General features: G+C 32.3%; 1 protein-coding gene and 2 long non-coding RNA genes across 3 annotated transcripts; 1 reads left to right on the top strand and 2 right to left on the bottom strand.

The window, feature by feature from the left end:
• The first annotated feature begins 1136 nt into the window (after positions 1 to 1136).
• On the top strand, positions 1137 to 2380 carry LOC123659665. The gene is made up of 2 exons (XR_006744051.1): positions 1137 to 1433; positions 2037 to 2380. It is a non-coding gene; the product is annotated as an uncharacterized LOC123659665 (long non-coding RNA).
• A 2201-nt stretch (positions 2381 to 4581) lies between these two features.
• On the bottom strand, positions 4582 to 5429 carry LOC123659664. The gene is made up of 2 exons (XM_045594862.1): positions 5298 to 5429; positions 4582 to 5020 (listed from the first exon to the last, which is right to left on the bottom strand). The coding sequence occupies exons 1-2, from the start codon at positions 5397 to 5399 to the stop codon at positions 4682 to 4684; spliced, it is 441 nt and encodes a 146-aa protein (XP_045450818.1). The 5' UTR covers positions 5400 to 5429; the 3' UTR covers positions 4582 to 4681.
• A 7987-nt stretch (positions 5430 to 13416) lies between these two features.
• LOC123659987 lies at positions 13417 to 15233 on the bottom strand. Its single transcript, XR_006744113.1, has 2 exons — positions 15199 to 15233; positions 13417 to 13544 (listed from the first exon to the last, which is right to left on the bottom strand). It is a non-coding gene; the product is annotated as an uncharacterized LOC123659987 (long non-coding RNA).
• Between the last annotated feature and the right edge of the window lie 580 nt (positions 15234 to 15813).

Raw genomic sequence — 15813 nt, 5'->3', positions numbered from 1 at the left:
TTTATAGCACATGAAAACGGCCGAATTTGTCTGGGATCCCCTTAATCGACGAATAGTACGTACGCGTATAACTTCCAAACGAAAACACCAACTTGTATAATTCTTTTTGTGTATTTGTTATTGTCAGGACAAGGTTTGTATAAAAAAATATAAAAAAATATAAATAAATTTACAAGAAAAAAAAATAAAGCAGTACGAAGTTCGCAGTGTCATATATATCGTCTCATAAATTATACAAACATATATTTTTCTACATAGCCTTCAATATTGTGATCATGACATAAGTAACTTTATTAATTATTCTTAGAGTATGTTTGTTGTTATAGACTATTACAGAAATAATGTATGTATGTTAATTAAGCTGATTGATAAGCGACACAGTAATAATTATGTATTAACATTTGAAAAGGTAATATCTAGCTACTTGTATTTTATGAACAGACCATAAAATATCTATGAATCGGTTTATTTCTTTTGATAATATTTTACGTTATAGCATAGTAAATTTTATTAATTTTATAATTTTATTTGTAAATATTTATTATGATATTCGACAGGAGTACTTATTTGATTTTCATGTTACCTTAATGACGCGTACTTCGCAAATAAGTTTTAGATTGACAAAATCAAAAAATTACTATGATTTTTAACTTTTCTATTTTTTTTCTATGAAAGCGTATTTTTTTTTAGTTTTTTTTTTAAACTATAATTTATCATGTTATTTATGACTTTGTGTAAATACTAGAAGGATAGGTTCAATATCTAGAATTTTTATCAAACAATTTATTCTGAACACCTCTTCCGGGTCTGCATCTTTCTGCATTCTCGGGAGAGATTGTAACACTATTACATCGTTGTCAAGACTATTCTTATAACGATATTATAATTTTTAAATAAGTATGTGCATAATAGCATACGCTCATTAAACATTTTATTATTTTAAGTTGTAAAAGTCACAACACGATCCCCGGATTTATCTTCATGTTTTTGGGATGGCTTTCTCGCAAGAGATTTTTGTGACCCCGCCTCATCCCTGTCAAGACTGGTATTATAGCTATATGACAATAATATTTGCATGAGTAATAATATATACTGTACATACATATATAACAATTTAAACTTATTTAAAAATGTAGTCAATTGGTAAAATAAGGGTATTAACTACTACGAAATCTGCACGATCTCAAGCCGCACTCTAAGACGCAAACTAAGACATCCAACGCGGATGTCAATTATTCATATACTCATAGACAGGGAGTATAAAGTATAATAAATATATTACTAGGAAGATCAAGGACAGTCTTTAGTAAGGTATAGCAAACAAGTAACCGAGGCGTGGTCGGGCCTATTGTATATAAATCAGAGCACTCGCTAAACAGATATCACTTGTAAAAGCTCTTCCAAGCAACTCAATAACCATGCTCTTCAGACTGGTAAGTAAAATAGTATTAGAATCTTATTTTTCTACGTATCAATCTTTAGGGCTGAATATAATATAATTTTTTTATGTGGCATATAGCTGTATTATTCATAAGTAAACTCCACATACTATAGCATATATTTTCTTATCAAAGCGGTTAGGGTGGTGTTCTTAACACATCGCTCTTTTCAAACATTCCTATGATAGTTTCATACAGTTGTTTGTTATGTTCATACAGTTGTATATTTGGTTTTTTAATAATGAACAATTACGTGTTTATGCGCTGTGTGGTTACGGCATCAAAGAATATAGCCACCCCCTCTCTTCCCGTGGGTGTTGTAAGAGGTGACTAAGGGACAGCACAGTTTCACTATTACCTTGGATCCTAAAAAGCCGACCGATGGCGGGATAACCATCCAACTGCTGGCTTTGCGATGCTTTAGCCACTTGCTTGGCACCCTCGTCGCAAAGAAAAAATTTTGTACTCTATCTATGCCATAATACTCAGACTGATTAGCAAGTAAACACGGTAAAACTGAACACAAAAATTACAGTTAAATTGATACCGTCTTGTTAAAGTAGTGACACTTTAGTAACCAATTAACTTTATTTTTAGTTCGCTTTCCTCGCTCTGGTCGCCGTGGCTTTCGCCAGCCCCGAACCTAAGCCTGATCCTCAAGTCGTGGCCTACGGCGCTGGATTTGTACCAGCTACCTACCCTTACTATGCCGGTTACGCCGCTGCCGCTCCCTACGCCGCCTTCCCTTATGCCTACAACAGATATTTCTACCGCTAAGCTAACATAAGGTCACGTTAATTGGGTATCTTAAAAATTATTGTAAAAATTATTTTAATTTTGTACAAGAAATTTAAAATACCCATGTTGTGTGACATTTACCGACTTTACGCTAGATCAATGATATAGATATGCCTACTGTTTAAATAAAAATTTTATGCATATTTTTTTGTATTATTTCAATTATAAGTATACCTCAAAATGAGTTCACATTTCAATCAATATCAGTGTTTTATATAAAACTAGCGGACTCGACACACATTATCATGCTTGGAGTAGCAACTACAAATTTGATTGTTGACATTTCGACAGCAGTTTTTTTAACCATCTATGTGCACATTGAAATGTACACTAGAATTTGTCCCACATTTTAGGGGTATTTGTATGACAAACATACGATATAAGATAACACTAAAAATGTTTACGAAAATCGAGAGATAAAAAAAGGAGATATTTTATCCTCAGTAAGATGGTAGTTTATATTTGTCAAGTAAGAAAAGTTACTTAAATGGACAATGACCTAAAAATCTTGTTTTTCCGTCGAAATAACTTGTACTTTAAGTCAAGAGATTACTTGGTTTGACATAGAGGTACGTCATTCTCACATTAATAAATCTTGACCAGAAAAAATACTTAACTTCGTTGAAAAACGAACTCAACAAATTCGATATAATATTACAAGGTGCGTAATTAAATTATATTATGATTTTGGCTTATTTGACGAAGATTTTAAATATATATTAAGTATAAACAGATCATGATATTATAGTATATAAATATCGCTTATATACATTAACTAGCTGTGCCCGCGACTTCGTCCGCGTGGAATTGAACAAAAAAGTAATTGTTCATTTGGCAGAGTTATAAAACAAATACATTTCCAAAATAAAAGTAGCTTAAAGTAAAGTTACTCCTTATTACATCAGCTATCTGCCAGTGAAAGTCCCATCAAAAACGGCCTAGCCGTTTCAGAGATTAGCCGAAACAAATAGACGACAGACAGACAGCAGAGTAAAACGGTAAAAAATGTTATCTTGGTATATGTACTGTGTATACAACCGTATGTATTAAGTAAAAAGCGGCTATTTTAATATTACAAACAGACACTCTAATTTTATTTATTTGTATAGTTATACATATATTAAGTAAGGCATCGATCGAACGACCGCTCTGGTATAGTAGTGCGTGTGCCATGTAGGCGCCTAAACACTGGTGGGTTGCGGTTTCGATTTCCTCTCGGGATGGATACTTGTATTTGTACAAATATTTTTTTGCGGTTTGGATGTCTGTCCTTGTGGATCTCCCCACTGTGCCTCGGAGAGCACGTCGATCTGTTGGTCCCGTATGTCATCATATACACTTGATAGCGATCGCTACTCGGTGAAGCAGCGAGGTGGGTTAAGCTCCGATCATTCTCCTACATGGACGATAGAATGAGGCCTATGCTCAGCAGTGAGACGTTACAGGCTAAATCGTGACGTCATCGATATGTGTCTATAAATTTGTAAAAATCTTTTAAGTTTATTTGATATAAGTTTTAACTTTCACGGTCACTGTGTACACTATATGCTTATCAAGTACATTCAATCAGGTATAATCAGACAAAATGCTGCTTATTTTAATTTTTTTAACCGACTTCCAAAAAAGGAGGAGGTTCTCAATTCGACTGTATTTTTTTTTATGTATGTTACATCAGAACTTTTGACTGGGTGGAGCGATTTCGACAAATTTTCTTTTAATCGAAAGGTGGTGTGTGCCAATTGGTCCTATTTAAATTTATTTGAGATCTAACAACTACTTTTCGAGCTATATCTAATAATGCGTTTTTACTTGACGCTTTTTTCGTCGACCTATGTTGTATTATACCGCATAACTTTCTACTGGATGTACCGATTTTGATAATTCTTTTTTTGTTGGAAAGTAGATATCCCTAGTTTAGTGCCATGATAAGGAAACCAGGATCTGATAATTGTATCCCAGATAAATCGAGGGAAACTCTTGAAAATCCGCAATAACTTTTTACCGGGTATACCGATTTTAATAATTTTTAATTTAATCGAAAGCTGATATTTGTCATGTGGTCACATATAAATGTTATTGAGATCTGATAACTACTTTTTGAGTAGTCTTTGATAACGCGCAGTTACTTGACTATTTTTTCGTCGATTTACGTTGTATTACTCGTCGATGTAATTGAAGTCGGTTTTTTTTTTAGTTTGCGAGCATAAACAATTATTTTAATGAAATTATATTGTCTTCAGTTACTTGTTTAACTCATAATTTTATATTCATCATAATAAATAAATTCTTTAACCGACAACAAAATTAACAAAACCAATATGTTTGGTAAGAATTGAGTCTCAAGTTTTCTACATTTTATTTTATTTTATAACATATAATTTATAACAAAAACATAGCGAAAACGATTTTTTACATGCAATAAATCCAATAATCCTTTTTGCTACCTAATTTCGGTAGTACCAATCCGCAGCGTAAGCGTAAGGTAGGCTGTAAGGTAGAGATAAGGCTGAGTTGAAAACAGGTAAATAGTCCTGATAAGTGTAAGATGAACCGTATCTATAGTCTGAAATTAATTGAGTTAATGGAGCAAGCGGAGCTACATTGGCGACGGACGGATATGTGGCCACAGGAGCATAAGATGTGACCTGAGAGACTGGGGCAACTACGGGCGTGGCCGCTGGTGCGACGAGAGCAGCCGATGTTAAGCCTGAAGACAACAAACTTCCACTCAGTATGACTGCTGGGTCCGCTGATACCGCAGCAAACAGAGCCAATACGATAATCTGAAAATTAATTACCTTATAGCATCGACATCGAATTTTCACACAACGCACTTTTTTAAAGCAAGATTGTTATGGTGATTATACTTAAAATATTTCTCGTATTAATATTTTCTTAAAAGAATTTACGTGAAATAAAAATATAATTATAAATTTATAATAGTTATATTAGTATCACTGACACAGAACACTGAAGTACAAATATTATCATCAAATTTACTTAGGAAATTTTTATTTTAACTGTCGATCTTAACCACATAGAAAATGTTGAAAATCTTACCATTGACAAATGCATATTGCTGAAACAGGATGTGTTCTTGTTGAGTTGATTTGATGTTTGACTAAACGTTACTGAAATGTCCAGCGTATTTATTTGAAACATACAAAATAGAAACAAAATGACCGATGGATTTATGAATGTGTGACAAAATTGGCGCTTTAGAATTATTGTCAAGGTTCGTTTGAATGGTTTTTCCAAGACAAAAGAATGTATAAAAATGAATGTAGATGGTATGAGTGAATATGTCCTTTATATGTGACATTGAAAAACAAAAGAACACTCTTGAGTACTCGCGTGAAACAATGTCCCGGATTTTCAAAAGTAGTCTTCTATCGTGATTTCATATTGACAATTTTAAATTATTTAATTTACTGTCCACTTGTCTGTTACAAAAGTGTATTTCAAAAACTACAATTGATTATAGATTTACTAAAATTAGTACGGTCGCTATAACAGCAAATAATAAAATAAACAAAGCTGATGATTAACAATTCCGCTTGACATTGTTGGTTTTCAGCACTTCGCGTTCGTTCTTGAAAGAAAATAAAGTATAATACATTTTATGGCGGTAGAAAACCAAAAAATCGTTTCAACCAACCAGTTCGACTTAAGATCGGATATGTTTGAACTAATTTAATAATAATAATATAGTATATATATTATTATTTAGTGCTGTGTGGCTACGGCACTAAAGAATTTAGCCACCCCCTCTCTTCCCGTGGGTGTCGTAAGAGGTGACTAAGGGATAACAAGGTTCCACAACCACCTTGGAACTTAAGAAGCCGACCGATGGCGGGATAACCATCCAACTGTTGGCTTTGAAATACACAGGCCGAAGACGGGCAGCAGCGTCTTCGGTGCGATAAAGCCAGTACTGCGGTCACCAACCCGCCTGCCCAGCGTGGTGACTATGGGCAAAACACATGAGTTCACGTTATTTTTGGCGTAAACTTGTGGATGCCTATGTCCAGCAGTGGACTGTATAGGCTGTAATGATGATGATGATGATTATTATTTATATAAAAAACGTTTAAAATCTTACCATTGCCAAGTATCTAAATAACAATATTAAAGGATTCGTAAACTTTTTACCTGATAAACGTAATTGTACTTGTACTAACACACATCGCAACCATAACTCGCTGATCACGCGAAGCTGGTCATCACTTCAGCCTAATACAGTCCACTCCACAAGTTCATGCCAAAAATTGTGTGAACTCATGTGTGTTACCCATAGTCACCACGCTGGGCAGGCGGGTTGGTGACCGCAGGGCTGGCTTTGTCACACTGAAGACGCTGCTGCCCGTCTACGGCCTGTGTATTTCATTGCCAGTAGTTGGATGGTTATCCCGCCATCGGTCGGCTTTTTAAGCTCCAAGGTGGTGGTAGGGTGGAACTGTGTTATCCCTTAGTCGCCTCTTACGACACCCACGGGAAGAGAGGGGGTGGCTATATTCTTCATTGCCGTAACCACACAGCAAGCTGGTAGGCGTTTTGAATTTCATCATAAGTAATTAATTGCTCTTGGTATAGGAAACACAATAATAATTAATGCTAGCAAAAAGGGCCGTTACGCAACATTGAAACGCTTACAGAATGTCTCAGTTTAGTTCAGATAGAAACGTTAGGCTGTATAAGAAATATGGCAACGAACATATGGCCACAGATTTCTGGATCAATGACTCTATAGACAAATATCCCATAGACAACTGGACCTTTTAACATTGAGCTATTGAACCTGGGCAATTTTTTATCTATCAAAAGGATTATGAAGAAAGGGCCTGCGTCAATGTAACGTCACAGCTCAGATGACTGATCTTAACGTTTATTTCACTTACCTTTCTTATTCTCGTGCTAAGTTTATTGTACCATTAGCGTAACTAATTATGTTTCAGATACAAGTATACATTATAATTGTTAACTAATATACTTTTTTACATTTAAAAAAAAATAGACTCATATATATTTCTTAATAATAGTACAGACACAATGTTGAAATCGAACCCATAACCCTGAAGCCAAATACGTCAACGGGATAGTCTAACAAATATACTAGTAAAATCAGGCTTGTGTACTTTTATTTTTATGTATTTATGTTAACAGCAGTGTGTTGTTAAATTACTACTACTAATACAATAAAATAAGTAATATAATAATTACATATTTAGGTGAGCTATGATCAAACAATGAACATTCCAATAAATATTTCCTATTCGTAATAAATAATCGAGCATAATATATGTACCATTATTATGAATTATTATCGTCGCTAACAGCTTCGATATCGTTTTTTTAATCTATAATAATTGTCATTTATCTCCAAAGATAGACCGAACGGAAACAATCAGCGATTATTACAATAATACATTGGAATAAAGGACGACAACATTTCATAGCTTGGTAATTAATACATTTTCTAGGCAAATTTTCTCTGCACTTGTGTGTAATTGAATAATTTTTACTATGAATAATGTATTTGTGGCAAATGATCATAAGAAACCGGTATTTACAACTATTTGAAATATTATATTGCCTTTTAATTATACATACGCGTGTAAGAATAGAATACAACATTGTAATAATATTAATCTAAACAATACATAAGACTACTTCACAAATTGCTTCAGTATGTACAATTTTATTGAGGTAGGCTACAGAAGAATACATAATACTAGCTCTTGCCCGCGGCTTCGCTCACGTAGGAAACCTACCTAAGAAAGTACGTATGGGGTTAAGATTATTTCTTTTTTCAACGGGAGTTCAGAGTTTGTATTGGGAAACAATTTAATTAATTTTATGTCATGTCCACCGTCTTAGACTTCGAAATGACTGCCATTTTCGCAATTAATATACCAAAAAACATAAATAACGACACCCATGACGATTACTAAGTTTATTTATCCCATTACACCCCCTAAGTGGTTGATTTTTGGAAAACCACGAAAAACGTATTTGCTTTTTTATTTTTGGGAGTAGGTACTCCTACGAAGTTTCGAATCGAAATGTCTATTTAATATTGTTTCACCATACAAATTTTGAACCACCATTTTACCTTGACATTTTTACCATTGGTTGAATTTCGAAATATCATTCCTTATTTCTTGTATACATCATAAAGGAAAACTCTGTGCAAAATTTCAGCTTTTTAGGTCCAAGGGTTTTGGGTTGGGCGTTGATGAGTGAGTCCGGGCTTGTCTTTTTATACATAAATATATCCTGCTCAAAATCTGGAGCTGCCCGACTGCGGAAGTACCTCGACCTTACAGAAGATATACACAGCCAAACAATACTTCTCCCAAATAATATTGTTATCTTGTGGAGAGTAATGTGTCCAGAGCTCCTGGGGAGAGTCAGGGTAGTGTCGGCAAAGCGCTTGCGATATTTCTGGTGTTGCATGCGTCTGTAGGTAACGGTAATAGCTTACCTTCATGTGAAAAATATCAACGCTAATATGTTTGTTGCGAGTTTGTGACTTTAAAATTTCGAGTTAAACTTTTAATCTCTTAATCAGATTCAGATTTTTTTTTCCGTATTATCAAGTATTGTCATCCCTCATTGACCTTGGCTATTTTTAATTTTGACCTAGTAAGTTATTAGTAAAGAATATTTTTTTTTGGATCAGCTTTGGAGAAAAATAAAATTTTAGGAGCTTATTTAAATAAGCTCAACCTAGTTCACTGTGGCTAACCTAAACTAACCTTGTAAATATGAATGGTGCGTAGAAATGTGTATTTATATACCATATATTTATCTCCTAATTTTGACTCACTCTTACGATATTTTTAGTAAAAATAATATTTATTAAGTAAACTAATTCCTCAGTTCAATATTAACGTTCTTTTTCTTTAATATTCTCACATATAAATTTTAATATACATTTTAGAAGATATTACAAAAAAAAAGATACATGCTACATTATATTTAGGTACACGTAATATGCGCCAACGCAACGGCATCGGTTCTTAATCGGAGTACATTGCCTAAATTGTTGTGACTAATGTATGATATTTTTGGACGTTCGTAGAATTCCACGATACCGTAGATATCTTAAAAATACGTCTACTACAACACATTAAGAAACAAAATTGTATTTTATATTTCTGAATGATTGCTTTGGTTCAAAGATGATAGCATTAATTCATGTTAATTACCTTACAATTTTTTTTTATCCTTACTCAAAAACAAATTAATTTTTAGAATATCTTAATAGTATTTACTTGAAAAAAAAAACACTAACACACATATGCACGCGCTTTTGGATAGGTATATAATTATATGTATATGTACAAATATATATAGGAACTAGTCCAAATGCGCTTGTGTATAACGCATAGTAATAATCAGATGAAAATATTGTAAATTTATTGAATCAGTTTGTTTAATATCCCTGTTTGCCATGCCATGCCATATGCCATGCCATATGCCATGTGGTTTAATGTTGCCACACACGTATTTGTTATATTTTTATTGTTTATTTTAAATTGTACGAGAGCGGGCTGATTATCCTAAGTATACGTTATTGTAATAACCCAAATAGGATAAGAAGTCAAATAACCTTTCAGGCAATTAGAGTAATATTAATGATACATGCGGTCCCACTAATGAAGTTTCTTTGTAATTTGCCTTTGTATTGTATATTTTAAAAGTAGTAATAAACTTGTTTTCTTTTTTCTTTTCTTTATAGCAAGTAAAATTTTAATGTTATTGTAAAAAAATATTTCAAGACCATCAAAATCAAAATCAAAAATAGCTTTATTCAAATAGGCTCCAAGAGCACTTTCAAATCGTCATTTTACAAATTAAAACTTTAAATATAAATTATTATTTTTGCAAAAATTGAAGCTACCACCGATTCGGTATGTAGATTCTGAAGAGAAGAATCGGCAAGAAACTCCGCAGTTACTCTTTTGAATATAATATATAAACTGTACAATGTAAATGTAATGTGTATCAAATTAAATGGTTCCTAAAATAATTATAATTGATTAAAGGTATGTAACAAATATTAGTTTGACACACGCCATATTACTCGAATTAAAAAAAAATACGAAAATGCTTTAGACCACACGACTGAAGTAAAACTTCTTTAGTTGCCTCAGTAATATACAAAACGTAACTCCCTCTCTTTCTATCTTTACTAACTTATATCTTTGTCTTAATTTCCGTTCACACTTTTCGTAAGGGTCTTGTCACCCATCCACCAGCTTACTTCACAAGTCAAGCGCACGTAAAGAAGTTATAATTCAAAAATATTCCATATCAACCGAATAGTTGCAAATTATATTATTATATGTGTTGATAATATCCACTACTTCTGTATTTAAGAGGTATTTGAAATAACAAATCGCAACAAAATAATATTATTTTTAAAAATGTATACAAACGACTTTACGACTACCGTGAAAATGGTTTGATCCGAGGTTTTAATTTTTTTTAATAATATTTTATTACTTGCTTAATTTTAATAATATTAATATCATATGTTAGTTTATGTTTTATATACTATTTCGAAAATGTTATGGATAAAATGATGATTTGATGAATAAGTGTTTTAGAAATCTGAATAGACTAAAGAAAATATTAGTAAATAAAAAAAAATCAGGTAAATTTTTTTATTTATTGAAATCATAGATTTTAAACAATAAATAAGTCGGTTGCTGCCGTTAACATAATTTTTAACAAGTTTTATCGGTCGTCATTATAAGCAGAACATTAAACGTAGTACGTATAAGGCGCAGCGTAAGTGTAGGCGGAGTATGCGAATGGTGAATAAGCGCTGTAGGCAGGGTACGCCACAGGAGCTGTGTACGCTGCTGCGACCGGAGCAGTGTATGCGGCGGCGATGGGTGCAGTGTACACAAGAGGCTTAGCGCAGGCGAAAGCCAGGAGAGCGAGGTATACCAACTGTAAAATTAAAAGTTCTATAAGACATGTCTACATAATAAAAATATACATCGGTTGGCTGTTATATATAATACACAAACATACATTTATATATGTTTATATACGGAAATGTAATGCAAAATCTTAGTGTGATAGGGGGTTACCTACCTATATATACTATCCCTATTGTTAAAGCTATTATTAATTTAGTCGGACATTAGAAAAACCTTATAATATTTATTCGAAATTTAGTATTTTTATTAATTACTCATAAAAATAAACAAAAATAATAAATACATGTTTTCCTTTAATATAAAAATTCGTTAATGTTCTAACGGTCCTTTAACATTCGTGTGTTTGAATGACCTTCTGTGGTATCATACAAACTTTTTATTTAATAGTTTCGTAATCACATAAGGAGCTACTTTTAATAGATAATATTTATAATAAAATAATTTATAAAATTAAGTTCAAAATCTTACATATGTATACCTCGTTACTGAACTTTTGTAACGATTTATTAAATAAGGATATTGTTTTTAAGAAGTATAGATATAAATTATTCATGAATATGTAACAAAACTATTAATAACTTTGACTTGTATCCTACAATGTTAGCTGAATGACAAACTCACACGTTTTTTATAACAATATTTATTATAAAAAATAGTGTTAGGTACGAATCATATCCTGTTATATAATTAGACATTTCATATTGCATAATGTAATTTTTATTATTTTTAATTATTGTGAAAAGGAATTAGAGGTTGTTCATCAATCACGTGGGAATCTAAAGGTCGGAAAGGGTTCGGGAAAAAAATCACATAATATTACAAGGATAGGAGGCTATAATGAGATATCACGTGTTATTTATTTTTCCATGAACGCGCGAGGTCTAAAACGAAAAAGTAACCTACAATCTTAATGTCTGTCTGGTTTTTTGTATCACGATGCTTAATTTTCCAAAATGTTATCGAATTTTATATTTTACATTTTATTTAAAGATAATATTTTGAAAAGGTTTTGAAAAGGTATATGACACTTTGTACTAAAAAATTCATGGGAAGCTTAAAATTTTGATTAAAAATCACGTGATTAATGTACGAAGCCTTACAGTATGTATAATAAAACTATTTTAACAAAATTTAAATAGAAAACCAGCCAAGCGCGAGTCGGACTCGCTCACCGAGACTTCTGTACAAAAATTATTAAAAATATTTTTATTATATGATGTAACTAAAAATTTGTTATTTTCGCAAGTTTTCTTTTATCTGTACTATAAGACGTTGCTTCGTACCAAATTTCAAGATTCTAAGTTCACGAGACCCCTGTACCCTGTAGGTTTTGATTCCCTTACGAGTGTCAAAATTTGCAGCATAAACGGCTGTATCTTTTGATTTCGTTAGCGTGGAAGTTTGATTTTTTCACAACTCCAAACGACAGTAGACCTGAGTATTTGATATGAATTTCAGCTTGATACTTTCAAGCGTTCTTGAGAAAAAGGGTCTTGACAGACAATTGGATAACAAAGTGATCCTATAAGGCAGGGGTTCCCAAACTATTTTGTCTACTACCCACTTTGAGAATACATTACTTTTTAGTGCCCCCATTTTTTACATCTACTTAAAAACCACTATAACTTCAAATTCAATTAATTATTGCGAGCGATATTAGCAGAGATTAAACATTCATCTTAAACGAGACTTTTACTATAACGCACAAGAGTTAACTTGAGACCTAAGTGCAGTAGGTAGTACACAGCGGTTCTCAGGGCTCAAGTTAACTCTTACAACACCCCCATTTTTTTCTGGGTCTCTTATCGCCCCCTTTTAGGCCTGCAGCGCTCACAAGGGGGCGTTATCGCCCACTTTGGGTAAGGCTGCTATAAGAAACCTGATTTTTCTTTTGAGGTACGGAACCCTAAAATTATATCTACCTATAATTGTAAAATACGATTTGTCAGAAAGCTAACATTGCCGGAGCTAAATTTTAGTTAAAAAAACAAAAAATAATAATGTACACTCAACGGACCCCAGTGGGATTTACTCCTGTATCAGGGTACCGGAAACTCACAAAATATACAAGCACAAAAGCAACGGCTTAGAACTTTATTAAACAAATACCTAATAATTAAAATTAACTATTAAAGATTATTATTATTTAAAGGAAAGGTACTTACAAACTTGAACATTTTGCTTGTTTTGATTGTCCGTTGAACACTGACTGCTGTGGCTTATCCTGCTAATATATAAGGACTAGTGGTGACCCCATGTTGGCATCGTTTCGGCGTCCGCGCACCTCGCAAGGACATGCGCCATCGGGACTAGCACGCGACTTGAATTCACTTATGTTGCACCGACGATTCTACAGTGTGTTACCAGAAAAAATACTGTTGTTACCTTTTACGTCATAATGGATACATTTTAAAAGATATAGAAATGATAATTTATTTTGATGTTTTTTAATCATTTATTTAATTAACATCAAAAAATATAGTGTGTATGCAAAATTACAATTATAAGTAGCAAAAAAGCAACTAAGGTTTGTACATACTACAATTAATCAGGTAAAGGTATATTTTTTTACATATGAAACAAGTTGTAATAGAAATCATTTCTGTCTATAGCCATTCTGTCTATATATGTCTGTTTATGTAGCTACATTTGTGTATTGGTGCAATATAATTTAACGCAGAAGGTTGTTAACGATGAAAGAAACTCGGAATGCACATAAAGCTATTGCTTTTGTTTATTATCACATGCATAAGATAGCGACCGTTATTCGTGGTTAGGAAATTATCGGCCATCCTAAGTGTAGCAGCGCAGTGAATCAAGATCTTACTCTAGTCAATGTATATCCAAGCAAAAGTAATCCTTTTACTTGGTTTCGGACTTACATCTTAATTAATACTTAAAATTTACACATAAAACTATGATTTATTAGTGTCTAAGCATTTAAAATGACATAGCAAATATCATGTTTCATTAGTTTCCATTTTAATGATACTTAGAATGTCAGCTATTTGCCTCGGGCTTAAACATTTTGTGATTTTTGAAAACGTTGTAAATGTAAAGTCAAAACGTTTTCACAGCGATACTCCCGCTAGCGTTTTGTATTTTGCATGTAATAATGTTTTATGTAATTTAGTTAAAAGAAAAACGACAGCATAAAGGTAAATAAATTGTTCTAACTCTAAATATTTCAGTAAAATTAAATTTTCTTTTAATCGATAAATGCTTAGAAGGTAGTAAACAGTTTCATTTTGTATATTCATGTAAATCATATAGAAATTGTTATTTCATAAATATCCATTATAATTTAATCCTTATTATGAGTATATTTGAGTCCAAGCCAAAATCCTTCCTCTTTTCTTACCCTTGTATGCTTAATAGAGGTAGTAATATATCGACCAATAAGAACGCTATAAATACAAATTTAACTTACTAAATTAACAAATAACCATTGGTATTTGTTAATGTAGTAAGTTTCATTTGTGTTTGTAGATTAAGATAAAAAAGATTTTTATTTAAAAAAAAATAAACAATTCAAATATGTGTACAACAGCCTGTATAACTATTACAATCAAATTGTAAAGATCTAATATCTGTAGAACATTCGACGTAAACGTACTTGTTGCATTTAAATTATTTGAACATCCTTAATCAGTGGGGGACGGCAGGGACACATTTCTGTCAACCTTGAACTTGAATATCAAGGCCATTTAGATGTTTACATAATAAAAAGCATATACTATAGTGTCGTATATGGTACAGTTTTATGCTATGAAACTACACTTAATTTTTAAATGTTTTGATACTGTCACTTATTATAACTTTTTCGTAAAATGAATAAAGTGATAGCATAATATTAATTAATTAATTAATATCACACATCGATAGTAATTCAATATTTAATCAAATGTAAAAATACCATAAAATACCATAGATTTACCTATATGTTGATGAAGAATGCTTATTTTTTTAATATATCTAGGTCGGAAAACAAGCGTATGGCTCACCTGATGGTATGCAATCACCGCAACTTATACACCAGAAGCATCGCAAGCGCGTTTCTTACCCCATCCCTAATTCCGCCCAGGAGCTCTAGTCACCTTACTCACCAACAGAAACACAACACTGCTTGAAACCAATATTATTAATATTATTTAGTTGTGGTCTTCTGTAAGATTGAGGTACTAGGTAGTCGGGCTGCTCCGTTGAGCAAGAAATTTCCTGATATGCCCTACCCCAGTTATGTTTGGAGTTTCAGTCAGTTTGGAGTATGTTAACTGAGGTTTAATATAACTCTATCAGCTCTCAGGATTTTAATCGCATTATTTGTCCTATTTTTAAATGTATATGATGATATGACCTTGGTTAAAATCAGCTCCTTTAAAACGTGTCTAAGTCTAAGCTTATAACCATCCTCGGTACAAAACATTAGGTATCAAACATTTCGCTTAACAAAATCTCTATGTTAAAACAAACAAACGAACAATTCAATTTTATTGTATAGGTATTAATATTATAAGTTGAAAAATTGTATTGGAATCTAGTTAATGACTAATAAAAGATTATTACGTAGGTATCTATAAAACGCTTAAGTGCAATAAAATTAAAAAATGTATATGTAA

The sequence above is a fragment of the Melitaea cinxia genome, chromosome 14 (assembly GCF_905220565.1).
Source record: "Melitaea cinxia chromosome 14, ilMelCinx1.1, whole genome shotgun sequence".
NCBI classification, from domain to species: Eukaryota; Metazoa; Arthropoda; class Insecta; order Lepidoptera; family Nymphalidae; genus Melitaea; species Melitaea cinxia.
The sequence above is the reverse complement of the archived record's forward strand: the minus strand, read 5'-3'. Positions and strand labels throughout refer to the sequence as shown.

What these genes read in the sequence shown, in the direction of transcription:
- LOC123659664 (XM_045594862.1), bottom strand. Translation starts at nt 5,399, where the DNA reads ATGTTTCAAATAAATACGCTGGACATTTCAGTAACGTTTAGTCAAACA. An exon ending in GCAATATGCATTTGTCAATG is followed by an intron (nt 5,021 to 5,297) that starts GTAAGATTTTCA and finishes ATTAATTTTCAG; the next exon opens with ATTATCGTATTGGCTCTGTT.